The sequence below is a fragment of the Homalodisca vitripennis genome, chromosome 2 (assembly GCF_021130785.1).
Source record: "Homalodisca vitripennis isolate AUS2020 chromosome 2, UT_GWSS_2.1, whole genome shotgun sequence".
Lineage (NCBI taxonomy): Eukaryota > Metazoa > Arthropoda > Insecta > Hemiptera > Cicadellidae > Homalodisca > Homalodisca vitripennis.
Window position 1 is genome coordinate 136,903,411 of NC_060208.1, and position 25,404 is coordinate 136,928,814.

The following is a 25,404-nucleotide window of genomic DNA, read 5'->3' on the forward strand; positions in this document are numbered from 1 at the left end:
TTAACGCAATAACATTGATTTCACAAACAGTTGAGGCAAATTCTATATTTAAGAAATATGTACTCGTATTATAAATCAATATATCCATATATAGTTTTACTCAAATTACACATATCTGTATATATTATTACATTTGTTATTTGAGACTTTTTAATATAAAATATTACATAATAATACATTTAAAATAATAATAATAAAATATTTATTATATTAAAAAATAGGTACTGTAAATAATTTGAACATTTTTTAGGAAGCAAATGTGTTGATGTGGTGTGCATGAATTTTAAGTAATATTTTAAAGTGTTTTATACCAAACATTTTCCTATTTTTATTTCTTTTCTAAAAAATATTGTTTATACATTACAGCAAACTTTATATATTTGTCGTTAGTAATTAGAATTTTATGAAATTAGGGTTTTCACTTTTAGCAGACACCCTACCTCTTTTAAAGCAGTAAACTATTTGTATTATTTCAAGCGAAGAAGTTGGAATAAGATAAATTAAGAAAAAGTACTATTTCACTTATGTACAAAAGTACATAATAAGTGGATATATACTAAAAATAATATGACATATTATATTATTATCCCTAAGGAACCTCTTTTCTATGTCCTAAATATTTTATATTTCTATTTATGAGATTATGTGTCGGTAATTGGTTTAAATCTATACAGTATACAAATCAAACCAAATATTTCAAAACCCTCCTATCTTGTACCTGAATCGAAAAAGGAATTGAGTACTAGGCGGACAATAATAACATCCAGTCCAGTACAAACTGATACGTTCGTGCCTGTATATCGTGCTCTAGACTCTAGATGACGCTGCCAAGGTTCGGTCTCCGTATGATTACCGCCCGGAACTGTGTAATTATCAACAATAATAAACTATTAGTTTCCACTGTTTGTAGCGGGTCGGTGATTTGCTATCTGGGACCCGCCTCTCGGCCATTATACCGCTTCTTCGCCTCAGTATTAGTTTTGTTTTCGCTACCAGCCGACCCACAATAAATATCTATCTCCGTTTAGAGCAGGGAACTTCCATGGAGCCACTTCCCAGAATCACTGGGGGAACTACCAATCAGCGTCTGTAGCGTGTAATTTGGTATTGTTACAATAGCTATTGTTTGATGAAACCGCTGATCATTCCTCGGCATTAATGTACCTCAAGTCATGCTCACTATGAGCCTACAAGGTAATCCAGACCTCTCCGGAACGTTTTCCCTGCACTAGCAACAAAGTCGAGGGTGTGGAAGTTTTGGAGTCCCCCAAAAACTCATCCTAAGAACTACTAAAACAATTCGTTTTATTACATTGTTACGATTGATTGCGTGTTACGTAACCGAAGAAATGCCAGCTTCTTAACTATTTAATCAACTTTAACGCTATATTTGCATAATATTTATTTTAAAATAATTTTCCTCAGAAATACGCACATTAGTAAAATGTTTACAGTCGAATTGTAGAATAAGCTTTCACGTTTATAGTATTAGCAACTAGTTAAAGGTTAAAGGGCCAGGCAGTCGCCACGCACGCACCCCTACACTCATGAGCGCAGAGGTTTAGGGCCAATCCAAATCAAATCAAATCAAATCAAATCTTTTTTATTGCGCGAAGACAATATTTACATTGTATGGCAAAACGTCATGGGGTTTTTTTAAAATTTCTAACATTCATACAACAATACACACTCACACATACAATTTTGCAGTTACGCCTCTTTCATCCATCGCCAATGCTACCCACTTAGTACAGCGGAGTCAGTCTTCTAATTGGGCGGTCTCCCAGTCGAATGCCAAAAACTCACCTGCATTATAGAATGCTTGTGACACCAATAGGCGTTTAAGGCGAGTCTTTAACGCCTTAGGCGTTGGGGCATCTTTAATTGAATTGGGCAGTCTGTTGAGGAAATGAACACCCGCCTGCGAGGGCAGGCGCTCATAAACCACCGTTCTGTGTCTCCCAGTTCGGTAGTTAGCACTCCCACGTGTCTCATACATGTGTATGTCTCGGCCTCTGGTTAAGGCACATTTACTCACACAAAAAAAAGTTGTTTCCAAAATGTAGAGCACGGCAGAGTCAACAGCTGCAATTTCTTGAAAGCTTCCCTGCACGACTCTCTAAATTTGATTTTGGCGATTATTCGAATTGCTTTTTTTTTGAAGTCTGAATACTCTTTGAAACTGTGTGTTTGCGCAAGCTCCCCAAAGGACCACACCGTAAGACAGATGGGGGTAAATCAGTCCATAATACGCCGTAATCAGTACCTGACTCGGGCAGTATTTGGCTAAAGATCTCAGAACAAAAATTCCAGAGCAGACTTTGGCGCAAACAAACATAGTCAATATGCTCATTCCAAGTCAGCCCTCGATCAAGGTGCATTCCTAGGAATTTTGAAGAGCTGACTTCTTCCAGTGTGGAGTCATCTAACAAAATGGCAGGCCCACACTGGTTGCCTGCGGTGCGCAAGGCAAAATTCAAAACGTTGGTTTTTGAAGAGTTTGTTGTAAGATTGAGGCTGTGAAAGTATTGGACACAGTTGTTGATATCAACATAAGCCTGTTGTTCCAACACTTCACTTGATGTTGCATTGAAAAAGAGAGTCGTATCATCGGCAAACTGCACTAATTTTCCATGCAGAAGCGATGATTTAAGATCATTGACGTAAAGCAGGAAAAAGCACAGGACTGAGGATGGATCCCTGTGGGACTCCATAACTCAGTTCTATTTGTTTGGACGACTTGCTAGATATCTGAACAACTTGGGATCTGTGAGTTAAAAACGAACAAAGCCATTTTAAGAGGCACGCCTCGAATACCGTGGACTCAAGTTTGTCAAGCAGCGTACCGTGGTCAACGCCAGTCGAATGCTTTGGACAGGTCTAAGAACACACTCATTGAGTGGTTACGACATTCAATCCCCTCTACAATCATATCGACAAGACTCACGACTGCGTCTGTTGTCGATTTGCCCTTCCTGAATCCAAAATTGTTCACTTGAGAGCTGATTGCATTTGTCCAAAAACCGAAGCATTCTTATAAGAAAAAGCTTTTCAAAAATTTTGCTCAGCACTGGCAAAAATTGAGACAGGCCGGTAGTTAGTGATTGAAGTTGGGTCGTCCTTCTTGAAAATTGGAACAACTTTAGCAATTTTCAGGAGAGAGGGGAACACTCCTGTTTGGAATGAATAGTTTACCAATTGAGTTAAAGGTCTCACTAAATGCTTGCAGCATTTTTTTTATGAGCCACGGGGACATTAGATTGAGGTCATTTGATTTTTTGGCTGGGAGCTGCTGAATAATTCGGTGAAGCTCATCCTCAACGACAGGAGCCAACGCCATTGACGATGTGGGGCTCTGTCTTCGCGAGGGCCGTACTTGGGGTTCAGATGGCCGAGGACCCTGCCCACCAGCAACGGATGCGAAAAATCCATTGAAACTGATTGGCAATCTCTGCTTCGTCCTCCACAAGCCTATCCCCAATTTTAATTTTAATTTCTTTGTGAGCTTTTGTTTTTATTGTTTAATGATGCCCCAAATTGTTTTTGAAACGTTTTTTTGGAAGAGAGAATGGATTTTTGAGACATCATATGCTTTTGCGGCTTGAATCACTTTCCTGTATATTTTTTTTATAATTTTTGAAAAAAATTTTGAATTGTTCGCTTGAAGTATTTTTATAAACTTCGGAGAAGAATTTTAGTTTCTCTCTAGAAACTAAAATACCCGTTGTGATCCAGTTGTTTTTTTTTTATTTGTGTGCAAACATTGATCGTTTTTGTAGGGCAGCAGATGTTAATGTGGAAATTTAGAGTGTCGTTAAACAATTTAAATTGCTGCTCTACAGGTTGAAATGAATTTAGAAAATCCCATCTTTCGTTAGAAAGGGAAATGTTGAGGTGAGCAATGTTTTCTGGCCTTATGTCTCTTACTGTTTGTTTAATTTTGGGCTCCCTTTTGAATTGTACCCCACTAATGATGGCTTCTTGGCCATAGTGGTCTGAAATAGCTGTATTCACCACAGACACTGCGACACCTGGGTGGTTGGTTATGATGTTGTCGATAGCCGATTTTGTTGTAGCCGTCACTCTCGTCGGAGTTTTGACTAGCAAACTCCAGGTCAAATGACCTAAGTAAATCGACTAATCGAATTGTGGAATGGTGAGTATTATCCAAGGCGTCTATGTTGAGATCCCCCATCACGACAAATTCTTGACGTTGTTTAGTCAGGCATGTCAATAATTTTTCGAATTTAGAAAAAAAAGATGTCTTCATTACCACTGGGAGACCTATAAATTCCGACCACGAGTAATTTTGATTGTGTCGTTTGAAGTTTGATCCCGACTGCTTCAAAATCTTTTTCGGTTGATTGTTGGATCGGAGAAAGGTGTAGATAACAGATTTTGTTTAAGAAAAATAGCAACTCCTCCTCCTTTGGAGTGGTTTCGACAAAACGCGGAAGCCAATTTGTAATTTGGGATTTTGCACAGTGCGATGTTCTCCATGTTGAAACCACTTTCGGTTACTACAAGCAGATCAGTTTTCAGATCCTCGCACATAAGTTGAATTTGGTCCAGTTTGTTGGTTGCAAATTGAGAATTTTGATGAAGCAGTCTGAATTCAGTTTGTTTTTGAGTGTTTGTTTGTTTTTAATTGAGTTTTGTTAGTCAATTTTGTCCGCTGTTTCCAAGTGGGGTCCCTAAAAAAACAGCATTTGGAGATGAAGATCTTACTGCATCTGCGTAGCTGTCGTGGGGTAGTGTCCAAGGTGTAGTCGGACTGGGTGGCACACAGGGAACCGCAGTGTCAGCAGTCAACCCCGGCGACAGTGTCGGCGGAGACTGCGGCTCCGCGGTGGCCGATGCTCGGAGACCCAGCTGAGGCAGCAGATGACGGCAGAGGCAAAGACGGTGGCGGCTGTGTCCGGCCACAGAGACGGAGCTTGCCCTCCTCAACCCATCCACCACAAGTCGAGCCAGTAGCCGCTTCCCTCCCATTGTCAGATGCTGCCCATGGCGAGTGAAGTGCCGCCTCCCGATGGTGTTGAAGTCCAGCAATACGGATCCTTCACATCTGGCACACAACTCCCTGATGTAGTGGTTGACCAGGTTTAGTCTGCTTGTTTATGGGGTGGTCGGTGGAGAGGTCGTGGCGATATGGCACCGTCGACACCACGACCTTCGCTGTGGAGGTGCGCACGATGATCTGCTGCTCCAGGTGCTGAAAGATTGGAGATGATTCGCCGGCTCCGACGTCATTCGCTCCGGCAATGAGGACACAGCAGCTTCCCGGAAGAGGGGACTGCCCGCCCTCAACCACACCCAACAGGCCGGCCCCAGGCTTGCACACCCCGAAACACACTCGTCTTCGCGGTGACGAGGGACTGGACAAGTCCAGCCAAAGAGCGAACATGGCTATCCCCCTCGACAGTCACTGTTATGAGAAGACACTGGCGTAACAGATGTCTCGGTGTTGCGTGTTTTCTGCTTGGGTTGCTTTTTTTGTCGTTTTTGTTTATTTTTATTTTGTTCATGCTTTTTCATGTTAGATTTTTTTTAAAGTAGTTATTTTAGGAGTGATGGTTTCAATTACTTCCGCGGTTTTTACTCAATATGTCATATTTGTTTTGTATTTTTATTGTTTGATTCTTTTTATTCCTGCAAACAGTCCATTGAGTGGAATTTTCCTCTTTCGCCTCTTTACAAGTGCAACTGCTTTTTCCCGATTTCAGTACTTCGATCTCCGCTTCCAACACTTCGATGGTGGTTTTGAGGCTATTTACAAGGTCGCGAGCCTCAGTGCACTGTTTTGTTTTTGCATTCGGATGACCGCTGCTCGCCGGGTTCAATCGGTACAGTTTCAGCTTCGGAAGATGAAGTTGAGGGTGTCTCATTCCGCGAGGGATTCACAACGAACAGTTTCATTCAGTAAACTGTAGCAGGCGCCTATCCGACTCAATCGTATGGTCCAATACGTCATGCAACTGCTTGCGGAGTTTCGGCTACCTGAGTCCTCAGAGAGGAGTTCTCCGCTTGTATCTCAGTCAAACAAGTTGATTTAGGCGTATTAGGGTGAGGGCCGTCTGGTAATGAGGATTCCACATTACTTGTAGTCGGAGTCGCGGGCTGAGTCGGCGTGACAACAGCGTTACTAGGAGCAGCAGCAGACGAAGGTGTGGACGCCGCGGAAGTGTGAGGCGAGAAGTTCGCAGTCACAGACGACAGTGAAACACTGTGAAGAGGAACACTGCTAGGTGTGGAGCAGGTCGCTGGAGATAAAGTGGACGAGGAAGTTGACTGCGCGTGGCCCGGAGATTTCATCTGTCGCATCGTGACGGCATGCGCTCCTGTGTGTTTCTCATTAACAATTGACATTCGAGTCAAATTTGCATCCGTTTTTATAGACGCACCACAGTTCTTGCCAGTCAGACAGCGCCAGCTTATATCTCCTGATTTTAAAGTTCTTTGCTGTCTATATTTGAAATCTTTAAATAAAATGCATGGCTTGCCCGCGGTTGTTTTTACAACTGCAAAGTCCATTTTCACAATTAAAAGTTTAAAATACTAAAACAATTTCTTAATAAATTAATATTAATGTCAATGCTTATTCAATAATAAAGCTTGTAATTTAACTAAAATATAAAATAAAATTATTTACAATATTTACAAAAGATCTATTAGTAGCAAAAATATAACTGATGAAGCGAGATTTGAACCTAGGATCTTCGACTCCAGAATATTGTACGCTACCGATACCCCCAGCAGGAGCTGATAAGTAAGCTTATCACTCGTGTCTGTTTTTCGTCCCGGATTATTCAGTAACGTCTTAGACTTATGACAGCAATACTGTGTGAAAACTTCAGTGTAATATACGTTGTTTGGTAAAATGTTTCTTGTTATGGAGGAACTGCGACCAGCCGTAATCCTCGACACTTGTGTGTGTGTGTGTGTGTGTGTGTGTGTGTGTGTGTGTGTGTGTGTGTGGGCGCGCGCGCGCGCGTGCGTGCGTGCGTGTTTGTGTAAAACTACCTGTGCTACAACTATTTGCTAATACTGTAAACTCTATCCGTCACCATCTTTATCATTGTACACATGATCGCTCCTGTATAGGTACTTTAAGAGGGAAGTTTTGGAAGAAATGTCATCCAATATATTTTTTTTATTCTTATTGAAATGAAGTAAGGTAAAATATCTTTCCAGGCATAAAAGTGAACAACTAAAAAATATACGGTGTTGTGAAATTATAAACGAAGTATACAGGGGCTACAATTTGCACAAATTATTTATGGCTAAAGTACGTTAAAACCATAACAACCTCTGTTATCCTTATCTCCCCTCCCCACTGTTCCTAAACTTGTACATTGTTGCGAATTTAGTTGCAGAATTTCTCCTTTAGGTTGCATTCTTTCCAACTGATAAACTTTGTTAGCTTTGTGTTTGTACAATTTAATAGTCTGTAAACTTTGTTATAATGTTTGAAGAGAGTGTTCCATGTTTATAATTGTCTTATGAATGTCTTAATTTACAGTTATACATTTTTATGTCACCTTTTTAAGAACATGTGTTGTGTTATATCCATGTGATTTTTTACAACGTTCAATTAGTCTTATTTGTATTTTTTTACTCTGATAAAACTTATGTGTCAATCAATCATTTAGTTCTTTCCACCGTACGTTCCTGCAATACTCCTGAGGATCTTTTAACTACTACACACTTAAAGTTTAAATCATCGCTTCAAAGCAAAGAGCTCTCGATATTTTGTGGTGAAGCACAAGCGTGCATTGGTACTACTGTATACACACATATTACATCTACCAATAAAACAGAGCTTAGGTACAGTTACCTATCCCATATGTGATACTTAGATACAAGAATAATATTATAATAAATGTATCTGCTCTTCGTATTATCTTTCCTACATTCAACTAGGGTTACAAAAGGCTTAAGACTACCAATTTTTTATATTTAAAGGTCAAATTTTTTCACATTTTTACGTTTAAATTTAATATCACGATCAGTTAAAAATTCTTAAAATGATTACTTTTAGGTCATTTTCAATCTCCATCTCGTTGGTTTGACGTTGAAGGTTGGTTTTACGTCTCAAGTTACAAATATGACTCCTTCACTCTCGATTTCAATCCTCACCAAAACTAGTGCCACTAATGATCGCACATTTTCTTGGGAAAAACTCCTCCGTCGATTCTACTAAAGATTAAGCTGCGTTCTTGTACAACGTGTATTAACCTCTCGGACTAAATTTCACTTGCAATGTAAAAGATACTTCGCAATTTAATGTTCTCATTTGTCGATATTCGCACCACTATTCTGAGAATGGATTAAGACGAGAAACTGAACCAACAAAAGTCATGTCTCGATCCTACAGTGGCAACTCACTGTGTAAGCCTACCGACCTGGTTGTATTTAAGACATGCGCCAATTCGCTGTAGGCAGCGTCGATGCTTCTCGCCCTTTGTAACCCAATCTTTGACATTAGCATACAGATGAACTCCTCCCATCTCATCCAATATACACTTAGCGAACCACTGCCGCCAACTTAACCGCCGAAACTCAGCAGTCACTGAATAAGACTCCGTATTCCCTTTGAATCAGTAATGCCATAATTGATTTCTTCGGCTTGCGATTGAAATTGGTATTATCATCTTTATTCTACCGTGTGTCTTTGCTTTTTTTTATTCCCCCCCCCCAAAAAAAAAACATTTACGTAACTGTTACGCGAAATATTTAAATGGTATAATGTACGTTATTGAGTTATAAATAAACATATAAGCGACTACACTTTAAAGATAGGTACTTAAAATTCTCTATATTTTACATAATGTTATAAATCTTAGACTATTTTTCTAATTATGTAGTTCTAAAAAGCGTGCGGTTTTAGCTTGTATATGTGTTGGCTTAGATATAAAAAGATGTGTTATGTCTTGGAATGAAATTAAATTTGTTTTCAGTAAGTAACGGTCAATAATCTACAAGTCAGGAGCAGTTAACTTCGATACAGAAATGAAAGCTTTTTAAATATTCTACTATAAGTATTCAACTTAATGGCTAATAATGGGGAAATAAAAACCATATCATAACATGGTAATTTAAATTGTGTACATTTTGTATGTAGTTGCATTACATACAGTCAGTCATTTCTCATACATACAGTCAGTTGAGTCATTCTCCTTGTAGCTTTGGGGTTAATATTTCTGGTCAAAAATTGTATTTCTGTTAAGCTGCATGGTCAATTGAGAATGTTGCAAGGTGCAATATTAAAATCATTATGTATGTGTGTTTACGTATTACGTCACATGAAGGACGTAAAATATTTAAGCACAAAATATATCTAATGGTGACTAAATTCATTTGATGGTGTGATAATATAGATCTGCATAAAGATGAACGGAACAAAAATTGGTAACTGCAAAAAATTACTTTTACCCTAACATTTATAGTTCAGGAACTGTTATAACACTATATTCCATCTCATTTAATCCTCAAAGTTTATCTCTATCATATTATTAAACATATTGGTTTTGCATTTCATCGGTTATTATTTTCTCAGCTTATTATTTTAAGCCCTGAATCTATCGCCACGAAAACTCAGAGGATGCCAAATAAATGACTCCTAAATGAAAGTTTCTAAATGGTGTTCTAAGTTTCTAGAAAGTATTCTGATGTGGTATAACATCGGGTAAGGAATAGCATGTGGCATACGGTATGATTCAGGCATGTGACTCACACATCGCAGATCTTACTCAAAACCGCTTGAAATAAAGCGCTTGCCTTTTTACGGAGACTCTAACACGACGAGCTGCCATTTAATATTTGTTTGTTTGAGAAAACCCTCAGAAAAATTCTAATATCTAAAGGTTAAGTTGTGGAATTTTAGTGGTTTGTGGGCCGAAGCATTAAAGAACTATTTAATTAGGGTAATCCTAAAGCATATGGCAGCTACTGTAACGGACTGAGCGTAGGACAAAGTAAAGTTTATCAGGATAAAATTACTGATGAAACATGACTAGTGATAATAAATTTGAAAATAATTAACAAAATTGGTGGCCATTATAATTTTGTCAAAGCAATGTGAATATTACACTCCCTTTTACAGAGTGCAGGCCCTACATCAAAAACGCCGCTCGGCCTTTTAGGGGACAAATAAGCGTACTCCTAAGTGTTCCGTATTTGGTCACCTCTGCAATGTCCAAATCACCAACGCGATGTCAACACTAATAATGGCTTGGGCCCCTTTCACTGCAATCGTTTTTGTACATTGCCTCGTATTGCAGTGAAGCCTCGTACAGGACGGACAGTTAACTCCTTCTCCGTTAGAAAGAACTGGATCGGGGAAAATAGTAAAAACTAATGAGCTGGCATTTCTGGGAAAACCCATAAATTCTTGTCATCGTAAATGCTCGCATTTGACTAATTGGAAGTGCCTCAATCTTGAGGCGGCATGCTAATCGAGTGAGCTAATGGATTGATACTCCATTAATCAACTAATCATGGCCGCTACGCGTGGTAAGTGACGTGTTACACAGGCCTGTTATCAGAGCGACGTATCAGGCGGGGCTGATTCATTAATCAGTCAGCTGATTGCTGATTAGGTGATCAGTCAGCTGCGAAACACACTTCTTCCCAGTTGACTTGCTTCGTCATTAATCGAGCCTTAATATCATTACTCCCTTAAAAAGAACACTTCGTTTGCGCTTTATTACTTAATCGTATTGTTGAGTTAGCCACAGATATTTATAACATAGCAGCAACAACTTTCAATCCGATATTGATCACAATAAGAATTTTGGTTGTAAAATGTAGTTCTTATACAAAGAAAAAAATCAAATTCAATTTATATACTAATATATTACTGCTTCAAGTTCTGATACACGGTCGATTATGATGATCACTAAATATGTGTAGGCTTATCACTTGCTAGGATAGCTTAATCTGTTATACTGACTTACATTAATCATTGCCTGATTATCGAATCATATACAAAATATATAAACTTAGAGAATTTTACAGTGTTACGGAACGACCCACGGATTCTTTACTACATTTTTTAATACAAGAGTTCTTTACTGTTTTTTATTGCTACAACATAGGCGTGTGTAATGGTATAACAATTTGTTTTCAGCCCCGCTAAGCTGAAAACTTCTAGTCATTTTAGAAACTATAATCACAGACTGGGCTGCCACCAACTACAATTCGGGCACAAGAAGAAAGAGACCGCTCTACCTGATCCTACATAATCCTAAAACTGAACTTGGAATCACGGAAAGTTCATTCCATTGATATTGATGTTGAAATTTAGGAACAGGTATTTTACTTATTTAATAATAGAGTAGTAAGAAATTGTAAGGATAAATTGGAAAATAAAACTTTCGTATAATTAAATACATTTTATTTTTACATAGTACGCATACTGTCTCAAAATTATCTAACTTTTAAAGACTTTTCACAAGTCTTTATTTATATTTTTTCAGAACTTATTGTGCTACAACTTGATTTAACAAGTTTCTTATACTCGTAAAGTTATTAATTACCTTCAAAACAGAACTAGCTGTGAATAATTTCCTTCTTAATTATTCTCCTTTCTTAATCCTTGATAACTTGGTCAGGAAGCAATTTGTAATGGACAGACGGATTTTCTTTGTCTCTTTCTAAAAATCCCATCAGTTACTCTTTATAAAGTAATAAAATATTTAAGTAAAAATTAAAAATTTCATACTTATAAAAGTATTTAAAATTAAGTCTCCAAGTTGAAATTAAGTTTAATGTTAAAATAGAACAACGTTCTTATTCTAATCTACTGCCGCAAGTAAGTGTAACCATTTTAAAGAAAATTCATCTTTTAATACTTACGGGCTCAGAGAGTGGTAACGGTACTGTTTATTTAGAACTCAAAAACGGCTCTGTTGAAAGGTCTATCGAAGAGGCAATTACGGGCAAACAGTACTGAAAAGAAGTGCATGAAAAATAAATCAAGTCATCAGTTTTATGATGGATTACGAGAATTAAGAGAGAAGAAGGGAGATCGAGCCTCGGCATCCATCTTACTCCGTTATAAGGAGGGGAGACATGAAGGAGCTGCCACTTGTGTAATATATCTTCCATATAAATGTCAGATGGACCCAAATTGAAAGATCTGGTACGGTATATAATACAAGTCAGGATTTGTGTTATCTTTTCAGCAACATACTTTGTCTACGTGCGTTAGCTCTTTCATGTATAAGATATTATGTTGTGAATTTACTCGGTAACAAACTTTGAATTGGTGATATTAAAGGACCACCGTGGTAGAAAATGTATTCATAAATCATTGTTAGTGAAAAATTTGTAGTAAAATAATATAAATAAATGACGTTTAATGTTATTTATATATATATATATATATATATTTGTTTTCTTTTACTTTTGGCGATTTCCAATCAATATTCAATAGAAACCGTAATGCAATATCCTTATATTTTTCTTATTGTTATTAGTTACAGTTTTTATTACTTGTGTATTTATATTTTACCCGAAATATATGTTAACAAATCATGTTTATTTACAATTTCATTCAAATAAAGCCTGCTTTTTACAATTTAGGGGTTATAAGTAAATTCTTATCAACCATATGTTTCAGTATAAGAATAATATTTATATTTAGTTGAGTGTATCCAATGCCTCTATGAGTGGTTAAAAATAATATTAATTAATTATATTCTTATAAAACAAATTGTAAGGAATGGTGTGCACACACAAAAAGGTAGATAGAGGGTTGGAAAAATTTCCCTGCAATTAATATAATACAAATTCTAGCATGAAAGACACACAGTTATAGACTGTGGAAAGAGGGCAACGAAAGTTACTGGTACTGGAGTTTTACAGCTCTCCTGTTGACTGGTATTCATTATTTACAGTCATTCAGCAATAACTGGTCAATAATTCACGCGGCACGGCGGGGGTGTTGGCAATTAGAAAGCCATCTTCGGTCCATTACCAGCGATCGTGACGCCGTGGCCGAGGAATGCGGCCTCAGACAAGTCACGGTCAAGGCGATATTTATTCGGCCATCTGCATCAGTACACCTTCCTTATACGTCGGCCTATTCATTCTTCACCACAACTTCTGGTTCAACAGCGAACACTGCACTATCCGCATTATTACAGCAGCACTACTGCCTTCCCCATTATTACATGCAGCTGGGGTTCAATCACATTTTTCCTAATATCAGACCTTTTTTCTCTTCGGTTAGATTTGAATCAGTGTCATTGTCCTGCGAGGCACCAATCTGGACTACGCATAGTTATTAATGTTTATCGTCTACAGTCCATTCTTAACCGCATAGATAACATAGCTTTTTAAATGTTCCCAAGTGAATTGTCGGCTGAGAAAAAATGACAATAGAAGCTTTCAGGCATCTATAATGATATAAGCTAGAGAAAGAAATAAACTGCTTTTTACGCAACTAGGAGTTATTGGCCTATATTATTCAATTAGCCATCAGCCTCAAAATTAAAAAACTGGATCTTTTGGTGTTTCAAGTTAATAGGTCTTTTTTAGTTCAGAATCTGTTTGTTTCATGTTTTACCTAGTATTTTTTTCTCAATCCGGGTCCATTAAACGTTTTTATAGATATTGAAATCAATATTTGAAGTTTTTTATTAGTTCTACATTTGATTTATTACAAACAATTCTTACAGCTGTTTTACCTCTCTCCCCCTTCTAACCGATTTTATAGCTTCATCAAACTGATCGACATTTAGCAGTAGGTTAGGTGTTGACTTGCAGCAGTTCAAAGTTGGTTGTATTCTACCTATATGTTTTTTGCTTCACCTTTTGGTTATATCCGAAGCCATACATCCTTAATCTTTACTCTACTTTCCTCAACTCCTGATCGATCCCTGAGCTTATCAATCTGCACAAGTTTTAGTAGTAAGTTAATATCAGTTAATCTGCTCACCGCAGTGTAATTACTATCCACCGTACCTCTCTTTTTCTTAACTTTTTTATGTGTAAATTATTCTCGATCTCTTTAACTACACCCCCTCTGTCACCACTAGACTGTGATTTTGCCTACGTTAATAAACCATTGTCCCATATTTTCAGGACTCGAGTCCGGGCCAGGAGGTGTTAGACACCGTGTTCCGCCACCTGAACTTGCTGGAAACCGCATACTTCGGCCTTCGGTACCTTGACGCTGCCAATCAAACGGTGAGTTTATTTTACACATTATTACTCCTAAGATATTTAATTATAGATCATGTTAACCAATCACTCCAAGGATTCTTGGAGTAATACATTGTTCAGTGGTTAATTGAACATAGCTTATTGTTGACTTCGCTTCAGTCTGCACAATACTATCTTTGGCACTCATGGAAAATATAAGAACCGACTGAGTTACACATTTCAAATTAGTAAAGATTGTATAAATCTATATATTTTACCAAAGGAAGACCACTGTTGCTTTAGTCTCTCCCTCGAATGACGCTTTACAAAACAATACAAAGTCCATGTATTGGAAGGAGATTATCATCGATTCCGGAAGGTTATGCTCAAAGGACGACCCGCGTTACCTCCTACACCAAACAGAAACTCAGACTGACAACGGTAAGAATAAACGTTACGCAGGTAATTTTGTGTAACACAAGAACTTAATTAGTTCTTATCACTAAGTGCCAGTAATTATTACGACCATAGTAATTCGGTTCACACCGCGAAGAAACGGTAACACAATTGAAATCGTGAGGTATTTCGGTACCGGTATCTATCGGAGAGCTATCTTTGATCAACAGATGATATTAAACCAACAATACCACCAACTGAAAAAAGATTCGAAAAAGTTCTAACCTACCGCATTATTTACCTACCGCTAATGCTCTGCAAAAACAAAACACTATGGGTAAGTTTATTTTTAATACTCATCTTTTAATACGAATGTTCGGCTACAATAAGAGGAGTATTAATTATTTAAACAGTTTTGAAAAATCTTCTCAGGTAATGTTTAGAATATCACAAACCTACAGATCACTTAATATTGCCAAGGGTTACGTTTACAAGCAGTTTAATCGGTGGTTGAGCGGTACGGTGCGAAACTTACCGCGTGCTCAGGTTGATCTTTGTGTCGCTCACATTAACGCGTTAATGCTGGCGTGAGTTTAGTATTAATATCACAAACACCTGCGTCTACAGAGTACGATGTACTCATGCGCAATATCGCCTACAACATAATCAGTTTCTCTTCACCAGAAAAACGTGTCCATGAAAAATATATAGCTTGCTATATTTTTAAAAGTTATTGGATTTTTTCAATAATCAATATTTTATGCTGTATGTCTCAACATTTCTCAACTGTTGACTCGCTTTACTGTATTTGTAAAATAGATAATCGTTATTAAAGATATTTGTGGAATAGTCAGTCAGTCTATTGTCTAATTTTTATGTCGTCATTGGCTGCTAGTGTAATGTTTTTTCTAAACATACTATAAATAGCTTCAAACGCTGCACTGTTTGATTCGAGCTTTTGTAAGCATACCTGATTGCTAGGGTAAAATGAACTGAAGATTTCGAGATTTTAATGTTAATGTTAATGTTTTAATGTTTCATCATAAGAACTACACATTCACTACGAATCAATTTACACAAACATTATTTTTTACTTTTACATAAACATTGAAAGAACATTTTAAATCAATAATGTAATACTACTGCATTTTATTATTTAAATTTGATTTATATACTATATATAAGTATCTTTTGGCGGTTAAAAACATAACCTCAGACATTTGTAACTCAATATCAATAGAGTATCACAGTGTTTGTGGTATATTTACAGTTATTTATCGAAAATTTTATTTTTATAGATTTTAGTACCACGTTTCTAAAACAGTCAATATTAAAAACTTTTTCTTCTGCAATTTGGCGTTAGACAACTTCTTAAGTTGAACTATTTCAAATACACGTTATAAATAAGCTATTTTTTCTGAGAATATTTCCATTTTGATACTTTTAAATATCAACAATAAGTGAGAAAACTCGATACCTGATATGTTTGTCACGCCACGCAAGGGCTAATTTATTGAACCTATCTATATTCAACAATCAATAACACTGCCAGTCTGCAAACCACAACACTGTATTGTGCGGTTACCAGTAATTCGTCTGTCCCGAAAAGTCCATAGCGCTTGCAACCAGAAAAACCCAAACCATCAGTCATTCCTCCGTGTTTTTGGCACCATCCCGAGACTCGTGCTTCGAATCAACTCCATATCAATTGACATTCTGACCGCTCGTGGCCGAACATTCCACTAGAGTCAATGCCCACCACAACTTTGTTGGTCGAAATCTTCCCACCTCTACACCACTGACTGAATATATTCAGGAGAACCAAAAGTTGACTTTTTGCGTGTTCTGGGAAAGTATTTTTACATACAGTATATATATCAGAATATCGGAACACGTGGATTCTGACTTATGAAAAATTTTTATTGTATATAGTTTTTATATTGAATTGTGCATTGCATTGATGTGCATTCCGTTCCGAACTAGAAATAATTTCTAATCTTATTCAAAAATATGTAAAACTTATCTTGGTTTGCATTTTAATTTCTTTGTTTCTATTAGCATAGAAAAAGTTATATGTTTTTGGGAATATCGGAATATAACAACAACCAAAAATTCTTTGGGTTCAATTATCGACGCAACGTTAAAATTTTACATTATTAATTATTTTTTCCACTATATGAGCTAAGAAATGATCTTACATGTTGTTGGAGATGGTGCTCCAATGTAGAGTGAAGAGCTCGGAGCTAACAGAGAAGTAAGTAAACACTTTACTGTTACTTACAGAGAGAGTGTTTGTAGCACTGCAACCAAACGAGTCAAAGAAAACAGAATTACTGGACCGTCAGATGTTTACTGTAATAAGACGATTGCGGGCAGGAAATTGCAGACAGAGCTTTGGATAGTGGTTTCGTTGCGGAAGCAAAGTAAATCCTCTGACACACGAGAGGGGAATCCCGCTCTTTAGATTAAATCCACGTGGCCGTTAGACAACATCAACTAAAATACGGGTATTGTGTTTAAAAACTTATAAAATTGTATTTCAAGAGTAATAAAACGTTTTGGTATTCCAATTTTATTAATTTATGTTTGAAATAATAAAGCTGATTGTGTAAAAATTGTGCACAACCGAAATATTGTGAAAATTTTGTATCCAATAGCCGACTGTAGTGTATTTATCATACTGATTTGAAAACTCCTGGTACGATAAGACCAATTGTTTTCTATAACAATTTAATAACTTATATTCACTTTTCTACATTATGTTACCTCGATCAAACAGCTAAACTAAAGTAATTTTATAACTTTTTAAAAATACAATATTTTTCACACCTTCAAGTAATTATTTTCATGAATTCTGTTTTAAGTTTATTGTTCAGGAATAATAGGCCAAATAAAAGGTTGTAATTATCACAATACCAGATCGCAACGATCTTCACAGATAGACACAATGAATATCTCAATCTTTATTCTCAATATGGTTGTTAAATAAACTTCCGGAACGTGTACGGACTAAAACTGTAAACATTTTAACACAAATTAAGAAAGTTTTTATGTATAAATGCATTTTATTCAGTAGGAAGATTATTGGTAAAATATGTCACTTGGTGGTCATATAATTTTATCGTGGATACTGAAATAGAGTAGTGATAATTACCTTGTTTAACTAATATCTAAGTGATTGTATCTTCATGAACCAGTTTATGTTTTTTACCTTGAATTACTACATCTACAAAATTTTAGTTGTGTCAATATTTTGATCTAAAATTATAATTCTAAAATATCTTCTGTGATTATTCAATGTACGTAGTCTTTAAATAAAATTTGTAATATAAATTCAAAAGTTTCAATTAAATATTGACAATACAGTATCGTATATATTTTTGTCTTCAAGTTGTTTAGAGGTCAATTTCCATAAATAAAAAACGTGGATTCCACAAATTACTATTTCTTTAATTTACAATGTAGTTTTCTCGATTACTAACCTAACTAGAACAACTCTGAGGTTTTCCCTATTGAAATGTACTTTTCTTCTAATAATAAATCCGGGACATCATTTCCTATACCGCATTTTCCTGTTAACGAACTCAAACAAGACAGATCAGAAAAATGTTACTCCATAACAATGTTGTAAGAACGTCACTTGAAAATACGACCATATACGTGTCCTTTTTTCTATTAAAATAAACCAAATGTATTCCATAAGATGTGACAAATTTTAGCCAGGATCAAAAGTGTGACTGACAGGAGTAATGAAATAGTGGTAACTTAAACCTTTATAGTAGGTATACAGATATTCTTATGTTAAAATCTTTAGCTAGACAAATGCTATTGCAATAGATACTATTTCGTTTTATATAATATATTTACGCGTCAATTCTTATGTCCCTATTGTAGTTAAATCGATCGAATTTGAAAATAGTATTTGCGATCTTTGAAGTCTGGAACGAAGCTGCATTGACAACCTTTGATGTAATTATCGGTAGAATTACGATTGTCACTTGGACACTACGTTCCCATCAATTCAAATTACTATTGTACTGTACTGATGCGCTTCTTCTGTGGGTTACGTTCTCAACACACACAGTATTATTCATTATAGTTGGATGAATTAACTCGAACCATTTCCTGTGGATAACTAGATAAATGGTGTTAAAATTATAACAATTCAGTTATCCCTAATCTATATCCGTAACCATTCGTATGTCGGTTACGTAATTGAATTTCTGGATTATGAAAATCGTATTTGCGCGCGCCATGGCGGGAGAGGAGCAGCGTCGACAATCCATGATTTGATTACCGTCTGAATTACGGTAGTCGCGTCGCCGAGCTGAGCTCTGACCAGGGCACAGGAAAACTGTACCGTACAGAGGTCAGTTAGAACAAGAAACTAATTTGAGAAATAAAATTATTAAAGCCGCTTAGGGTCGAAATTAGAACTATGAAATAAAAATATGGATTTTTAAGATATTGTTTATACATTTAATAACTTAATACAGTTAATACATTTTATAAGAACCTAATATTCAAGAGATGATTTTATCATACACTTCTAATGGCTAATGATGATTGTTGCATTACTATTTAAGATGCCTGGTAGTGGGTTTTGTACGAATTACACGAATTACCAACCTGGTAAGCTGTGAAAACGTCCAGTCAAATTATTTTATTACTTTTATACTAGATACAAGTAAATTTTTAAAATGTTTACAAATATTTTAAAGTCCTTTTTATGTGAGTTTATTGTGTTTGATTTGGAACATGGCAATATTAATCACAGTACACTTAATTTATAGCTCACTTAACTTAACCATAAAGGTTTTTAGCTATATGCCTCTGCTTTGTAGCTCATAATTATTGTTATTTGTTTAGATACAATTAGAAATATTTAATTAGGAACTATTGCAGCCTTGTTGAATTCACCAAGCTCATTGATTCTCACTCCAAACGTTCACTCAATGGACAGTTGCATTGACAAACTTTCAGCCAAATTAACGCTAAGAGCATCATCTGGTACAGTTTTAGCAAATCTTTTTGCCAATTCATTCCGTGCGTTATCCGACCACAAGGAGAATTGAATGGATGTCAGAATATAGAAAGCGTTATCCAGTTTTTTGAAATTTGATAGGTTTGAAAGTAGAGTTATAAACCTGTATGTACAGTGCAGTTTTTGAAAATACATTTTATTGAACATTCAATTTCTACTTTTATTAACAGGAGATGTGGTTTCAAGTACGGTTCAGTGCCAACCCCTATGCATGACGCGACGCGACGGGATGAACTGGGGTGTGAATTGCGAGGTCTCTTAATTGGATTGCCTGCGTTTGTTATGGACGCGTCGGCATTGAGGTGTCCATAGCTGGTGTCCTTAATTGGCCACTCTTTCAACACTAAAGTGGATATTTACACCTGGAGATTTGCGGATAATGAGTAATATTTCTTGTGTTTCTCTGGAAAGCGTAGTGGCAATGCAATCTTCATCTCTGCGGGAACTATGCATTAGATTTATTTTATTATAAAACTTCCCAGTCCCACTTTTCTTTTAACCTTACTGGATTAAAGCATAGAATGAGTGAGGGCTTTCATCAATAATGGGATGAACCGCTCTGATGTAAAATAATTTACATTTTTGCTATGCCTAGCGTCAGACACACAGTTCACCAGTTTAACAGTAATGGTACCACAACTCCGCCGTAGTATTCTTTAATAAAGTGTAACATACTTTTGGAAATTACTCTTAAATATATAAATACAGCTTTAAGTTTCCATCCAGAAATTAAATCTCATACAAATGACATTTTAATCATAATCGTCTATTGAAACGTAATACGAATATTCGGTAATTTCTGACCGGATGAAAGTTTGGATTTGTCGTACGATAAATTCTTAACGTATTTTTAAAGGTATATTTTCCCCGAGAGAAGCCCAAGAAAAGGTTGTAACACAAGCAACAACTCTCTCTGTTCCCGATACGGCATGATGGATTACTGACAAAGGGCGACGGCTATTGTTAAACTGCGGTTTATCTTGGGAATCCAAAACACAATACTTCCGCTGATGTCCCCATTGTGAACACTTGATGGAATATAAAACGATATTCACTGTCGTGTAAAGACCGTAATCAATGTTTTTATGTTATATGAACTGTACTTTATACAATTCAACGTTGATAAGTGTATAAGAAAGCGTAACTTAATCATTAGTGTTCATAAACGTGATATGTAAATAATACGGCGGTGAAAATAATCCATGCAAAAGTACTATAGCTTACACATATTGAGCTCGGCTTGACTAATGGAATGCAAATAGTGTCTCTCATCATTGTACGCTAAGCTCCTTTACTCATAAGGCCTTGTAGGCGATATTGCACAGACCTTATGAGTACACCGTGTACTCTGTAGACGCAGGTGTTTGTGATATTAACACTAAACTCACGCCCGCATTAACGCGTTAATGTGAGCGACACAAAGAACAGCCTGAGCACGCGCTACGAGTTTCGCACCGTACCGCTCAAACCGCCCATTAAACTGTCTGCAAACTTAACACATTACATACACGGTAATTTGTTGTAAGGTGTAAGTTTGTAATAATTACACCGTGAAGAGCCTTATCAATGCAGTTTAGTGGTTGTGGTTTTGTTTCTACAAATTCAGTTCTATAGTTTGCAAATAGGTAAAATAGTAAAAAGTGTAAATAATTAACAAATCACGATAGATGAAATACGCGTCTCGAACTCTGTTGATGAATTCATGAGAAGCCGCTGGGATATTTCAGAATACTGGACCTGAGGTCAATGCGATTGTGTCTTGAATGATTTTATGAATTGTGGGTATGAAGGTGTGTGAATGTGTAGATGAAACCGTTTTAATTGATGTAAACTATTTACGATTGCGATACGATGTAAAAATGTTTAAAATAATATAATAAAGATATTATTATTATTATTATTGCGTGTTTTCAGTTAATGCAAGAAAATAAAAAGACAGTTGTATTTAACTTGGTTAGTTTAATGCCATCTGTATCCTCATATCATTTGAGTTTATTGGTTGCATGTTGCAATCTTAGATACTGATCTTTTAGTTACAGGTACTGATGAACTATGCTTAGAAGGCATTGGCTAAAGATGGCATAAATCTGGCATGGCGAATATACGCGCTCTGATAGTCCATTGCCGTGTTTTACACGGACTATGCGTTAAACCAGGATATCGAGGATAACAACACTACTAACATAGTGATTTAGATTCAATGTGCCTATTATGTGGGGAAATAAACCCTTCTGGAGTTTCGAGCGCGTGACTATGTCACCTAATCCCATCATCTAGGGTCACACCGAGGGTGCGCAAGAAGAATGTTACCGCCCCTTGCCAGTTGGGGCTCAGCTTACGGCTGGTCCAACCGGCTAGGCGCCAACCTTAAATTTGACAATCGACACAACGATACCGTTTTCGTTCCATGTCATCAAAAACTTCTTTCCCTTTGTTGTTCTTTTTTAAAGGATCCTGATCTGGTCAAGTTTGGTCACTTTTGTTTTTGGTTGAATTATTCTTTTTAAATTTATAGTAACAGCTTTTTGGGAAATAAAAGACAGGAAAACAGAAAACTCGGTTTTATCAATCCACGATAAATTGTATTTCACTAGCCCAAGGAAATGCACCAGAGTATATATTATATATTAGTATTGTAAAAAAATTATATTGTTAAAAGGAAACATCACGACCAAATGAAATTACATTTTTAAGTACATATTTCATACACATATTAAGAAAATGTGTATCCGCTATATGATCAATTTCAATGTTCTGCAAGATGCAAATTATAGCCTTGCATACCTGACTGAGATTGTACGATCGAATTTTTTTCATTCTCGAAGGATGGTATTTTAGAAGTCAATGATTATGACATTTTTAAAGTCAAACAGAAAAACAGATTGCTTGTATTACACTTGTTTAACTTTCGAGCCTTAAAATGAGCAACAGGATCGAGCGTGATCTCTGAACGTATGGTGTTTACCATATTCAATGAAAAATCTATTGAATGTATCATCTTTGCTCTATAGCTAATTCTTATTCATGCCTTCGAAACCAAACTATCCAATTCATTCAAGAAAATTAAGCTACTTGCTCTGCAATTATAAACCCGATTCTCTTTTGGCGATACATGTCAATAATTCTCCTTGTAACCAAATACATGATGTTTTGGCGTTTAGTTAATAGTAAGAATAACGCTAATGGTCTGTAACCATTAGGTCATAATGCAATCAATTCCTGAGAATATCAATAAATATTTACAAATTGGTTTCCCCTTACATTCAGTCTATTTTGAGCCGTTTCCCTAAAAACCAGCCTTTGCATTCAGTTGAAATGTGATTAGCGTAGAAAGAACCTACTTAAAAATGATCTCTAAAAACAGTCGCAGCAGTTGACTTAACATTAAATGGAGGCCGAAGACCCTTTAAAACTCCCATCTTAATCGATTTGAAGGTTTCTCCCAGTGTTGCAATAGTATGGTACTTATCCAGCATTTGATAAAAGACATCTTAAAGCATATTGGTTTCATGGATGTATGTAATTTTATAAACATAGTGGTTAACAAATTTTTGTTTGATATTATGAAAATATACATCATTGTAAAATAATAATAATTCTGTTAAAGCTTCCTTTTGTTAATTTTACTTTTAATTTGTGCTTGGCGTGCGCAAATTCATATCTGAAAGGTTAATTTAATCATTTTCTCTTTGGCGTTACTTAATTTAGATTTTACATAATTTTGGTATACAACAAAATATTTAAAAATATTATCTTATTTCATGGCATCAAATCTATATACAATACAGTTGTTTTAGATTGCAATCTGTACTCGCGTTTTCAACGCTAACATTACTCTTGAAACTGTAAAAGATTCTGTTTCACAGCTCTATAGCCTTACTTGCCGCTAATGATTCAAATTAAGAGCTCTTTCAGTCGACGTCCATCACCAAGCTCAAAACGAGTTCAACCCACCGAGAACAGAAACTTATTCAATTACAAGAATGTCCTTTAGGGAAAATAGAATTGAGTGAGGGGATTGAAATTAGGATTGGGAGTTTTCCTCGGGCGATGGGGGAACAAACAGTACTGCGTATAGGAAAGGGCAAGATCGCTTAGCCAAGGGGCGTTGTAAGGGAGCAAGAGCGCTGAGGGAATAGACTGCGTTAACAATGTCACCTATCAACCCTTATATAAGGGAGGGTGTATTAACAGCTTGAACTTAATGAAGGTTTGTTTTGGAAGTGGGAAACTAATGACCACCGTAGTTAAAAAAAACGAATAAAACATTCATGTACTCGTAAATAATTTGGATGTAGTTTTACTGGTCAATCGCAATATTATATAACGACAAAGTTATTTTACTATGGGTTGGTTAAAAATAGTTTTCTTTTTACAATCGTTAACCTTGTCAGGTGGAAAGATAAAAATATTATATATAATTACTCCTACATTAAAAATAACCTACTATACCTTAAACTAATAAAAAGGTAATTTTGTTTTAAATGTTTGCGATACCCGTACAATATTATATTTATAAGAGTCATGCAATTATAAGAGTACAAATAGAATGAATACATTTATTTCAATTCGTATTAACGTTTTAGTATTTAAAATTTCAAGATAATTAAGATCATTCTTTGCTTCTGTGGCCAATAATTCGATGCCCTACTTTTATTACACAAAGTTTACTTTTGTCTCGTGTTCAAGTAAATGTACGTTTTGTGCGTTATGTAAACTGCCTTACGGCCCTAAAAGACCCTACTAACGATACATCCAATAATGAACCCTTCACTTTCACTTGTCTGCGGCGAGGGGTGGAGGGGTAGAAGCCACGACACCGGCAGTTTACACCCCCATCGGTGCCGCGTCCAAAACAGACGCAGGTAATCCAATTAGGCCTTACTGTTCCTGAACGTGCAGTCTGTCTCTTTTTGTCTTTGCCAAGGCGGAGACGGATTTGTTCGAAATTCCTCTCTCACTTGCACCGACCAGAACTGAACCTAAAGTGTTGCATTCCATCATGATTAGTAATTTCATCGATAATACTAAATTTAAATTGTATTGACCAAAATGTAATATTTAGTGTTTTATTACCGGTTTTTCTCCGTTTTAAAATTACTTAAGTCCGTATGTTATTTGGGGTCTTAATACAGTATACACTGAATTTACAGCTCAAGACACCTGCAGTACGCAGTTTTCAGGAGCACATTGAGGTTTGAATATTACATTCCTACTGTTCTTGTGGTGTAAATTCCACTTTATTCGATGTTACAGAATAAAGAATGGGCTTTGATGGTTGGTCTGCTACAGATTATTCTTTAAAAGAAATAGTTGCGTATACAAAGTATATTTATTTTTAATTTTTGCAGTTTCTAAACTGTAACATTACAGTCATGATCTTTCAATTTCAACGGTTAAGTCAATGATTTTACCATACAATTTTGTATTTTTTTTGCCCTGAAGATTATTTATTGATGAAGTGTTTTTCTTGTACTAAAGAATGCTATAGTACTTTTAGCGGGTAGTAAATTTCTCCTAGATTAAAAACCTTTTGTTATTTTCGTAATCTACGTATGTCTTAAAAGAATCTTTAGAATGACTTAAGGGAAATCGTCACCAATACTAAAGTGGTCCAAATAATCTCCTCGTGCTCAAGAATATGGATGCGCTATTTTTCAACACAAAATCTAATAAGTTATAGGGAAAATTGAAGATGAAATGTTTCTTGGGTAAAATTCGCTTTATCGTCACCAATACTAAAGTGGTCCAAATAATCTCCTCGTGCTCAAGAATATGGATGCGCTATTTTTCAACACAAAATCTAATAAGTT

At 36.1% G+C, this 25,404-nt stretch overlaps 1 protein-coding gene across 3 annotated transcripts in view; it reads left to right on the top strand.

The window, feature by feature from the left end:
• The window catches only part of LOC124354768 (band 4.1-like protein 4), a 368,162-nt gene that overhangs the window by 141,363 nt on the left and 201,395 nt on the right, over nucleotides 1-25,404 (top strand). For all 3 annotated transcript variants that reach the window (XM_046805455.1, XM_046805456.1, XM_046805454.1), the window contains exon 3: nucleotides 14,092-14,196. In XM_046805455.1, coding sequence (XP_046661411.1) covers nucleotides 14,092-14,196 — 105 coding nt within the window. The remainder of the gene's footprint in view (nucleotides 1-14,091; nucleotides 14,197-25,404) is intronic.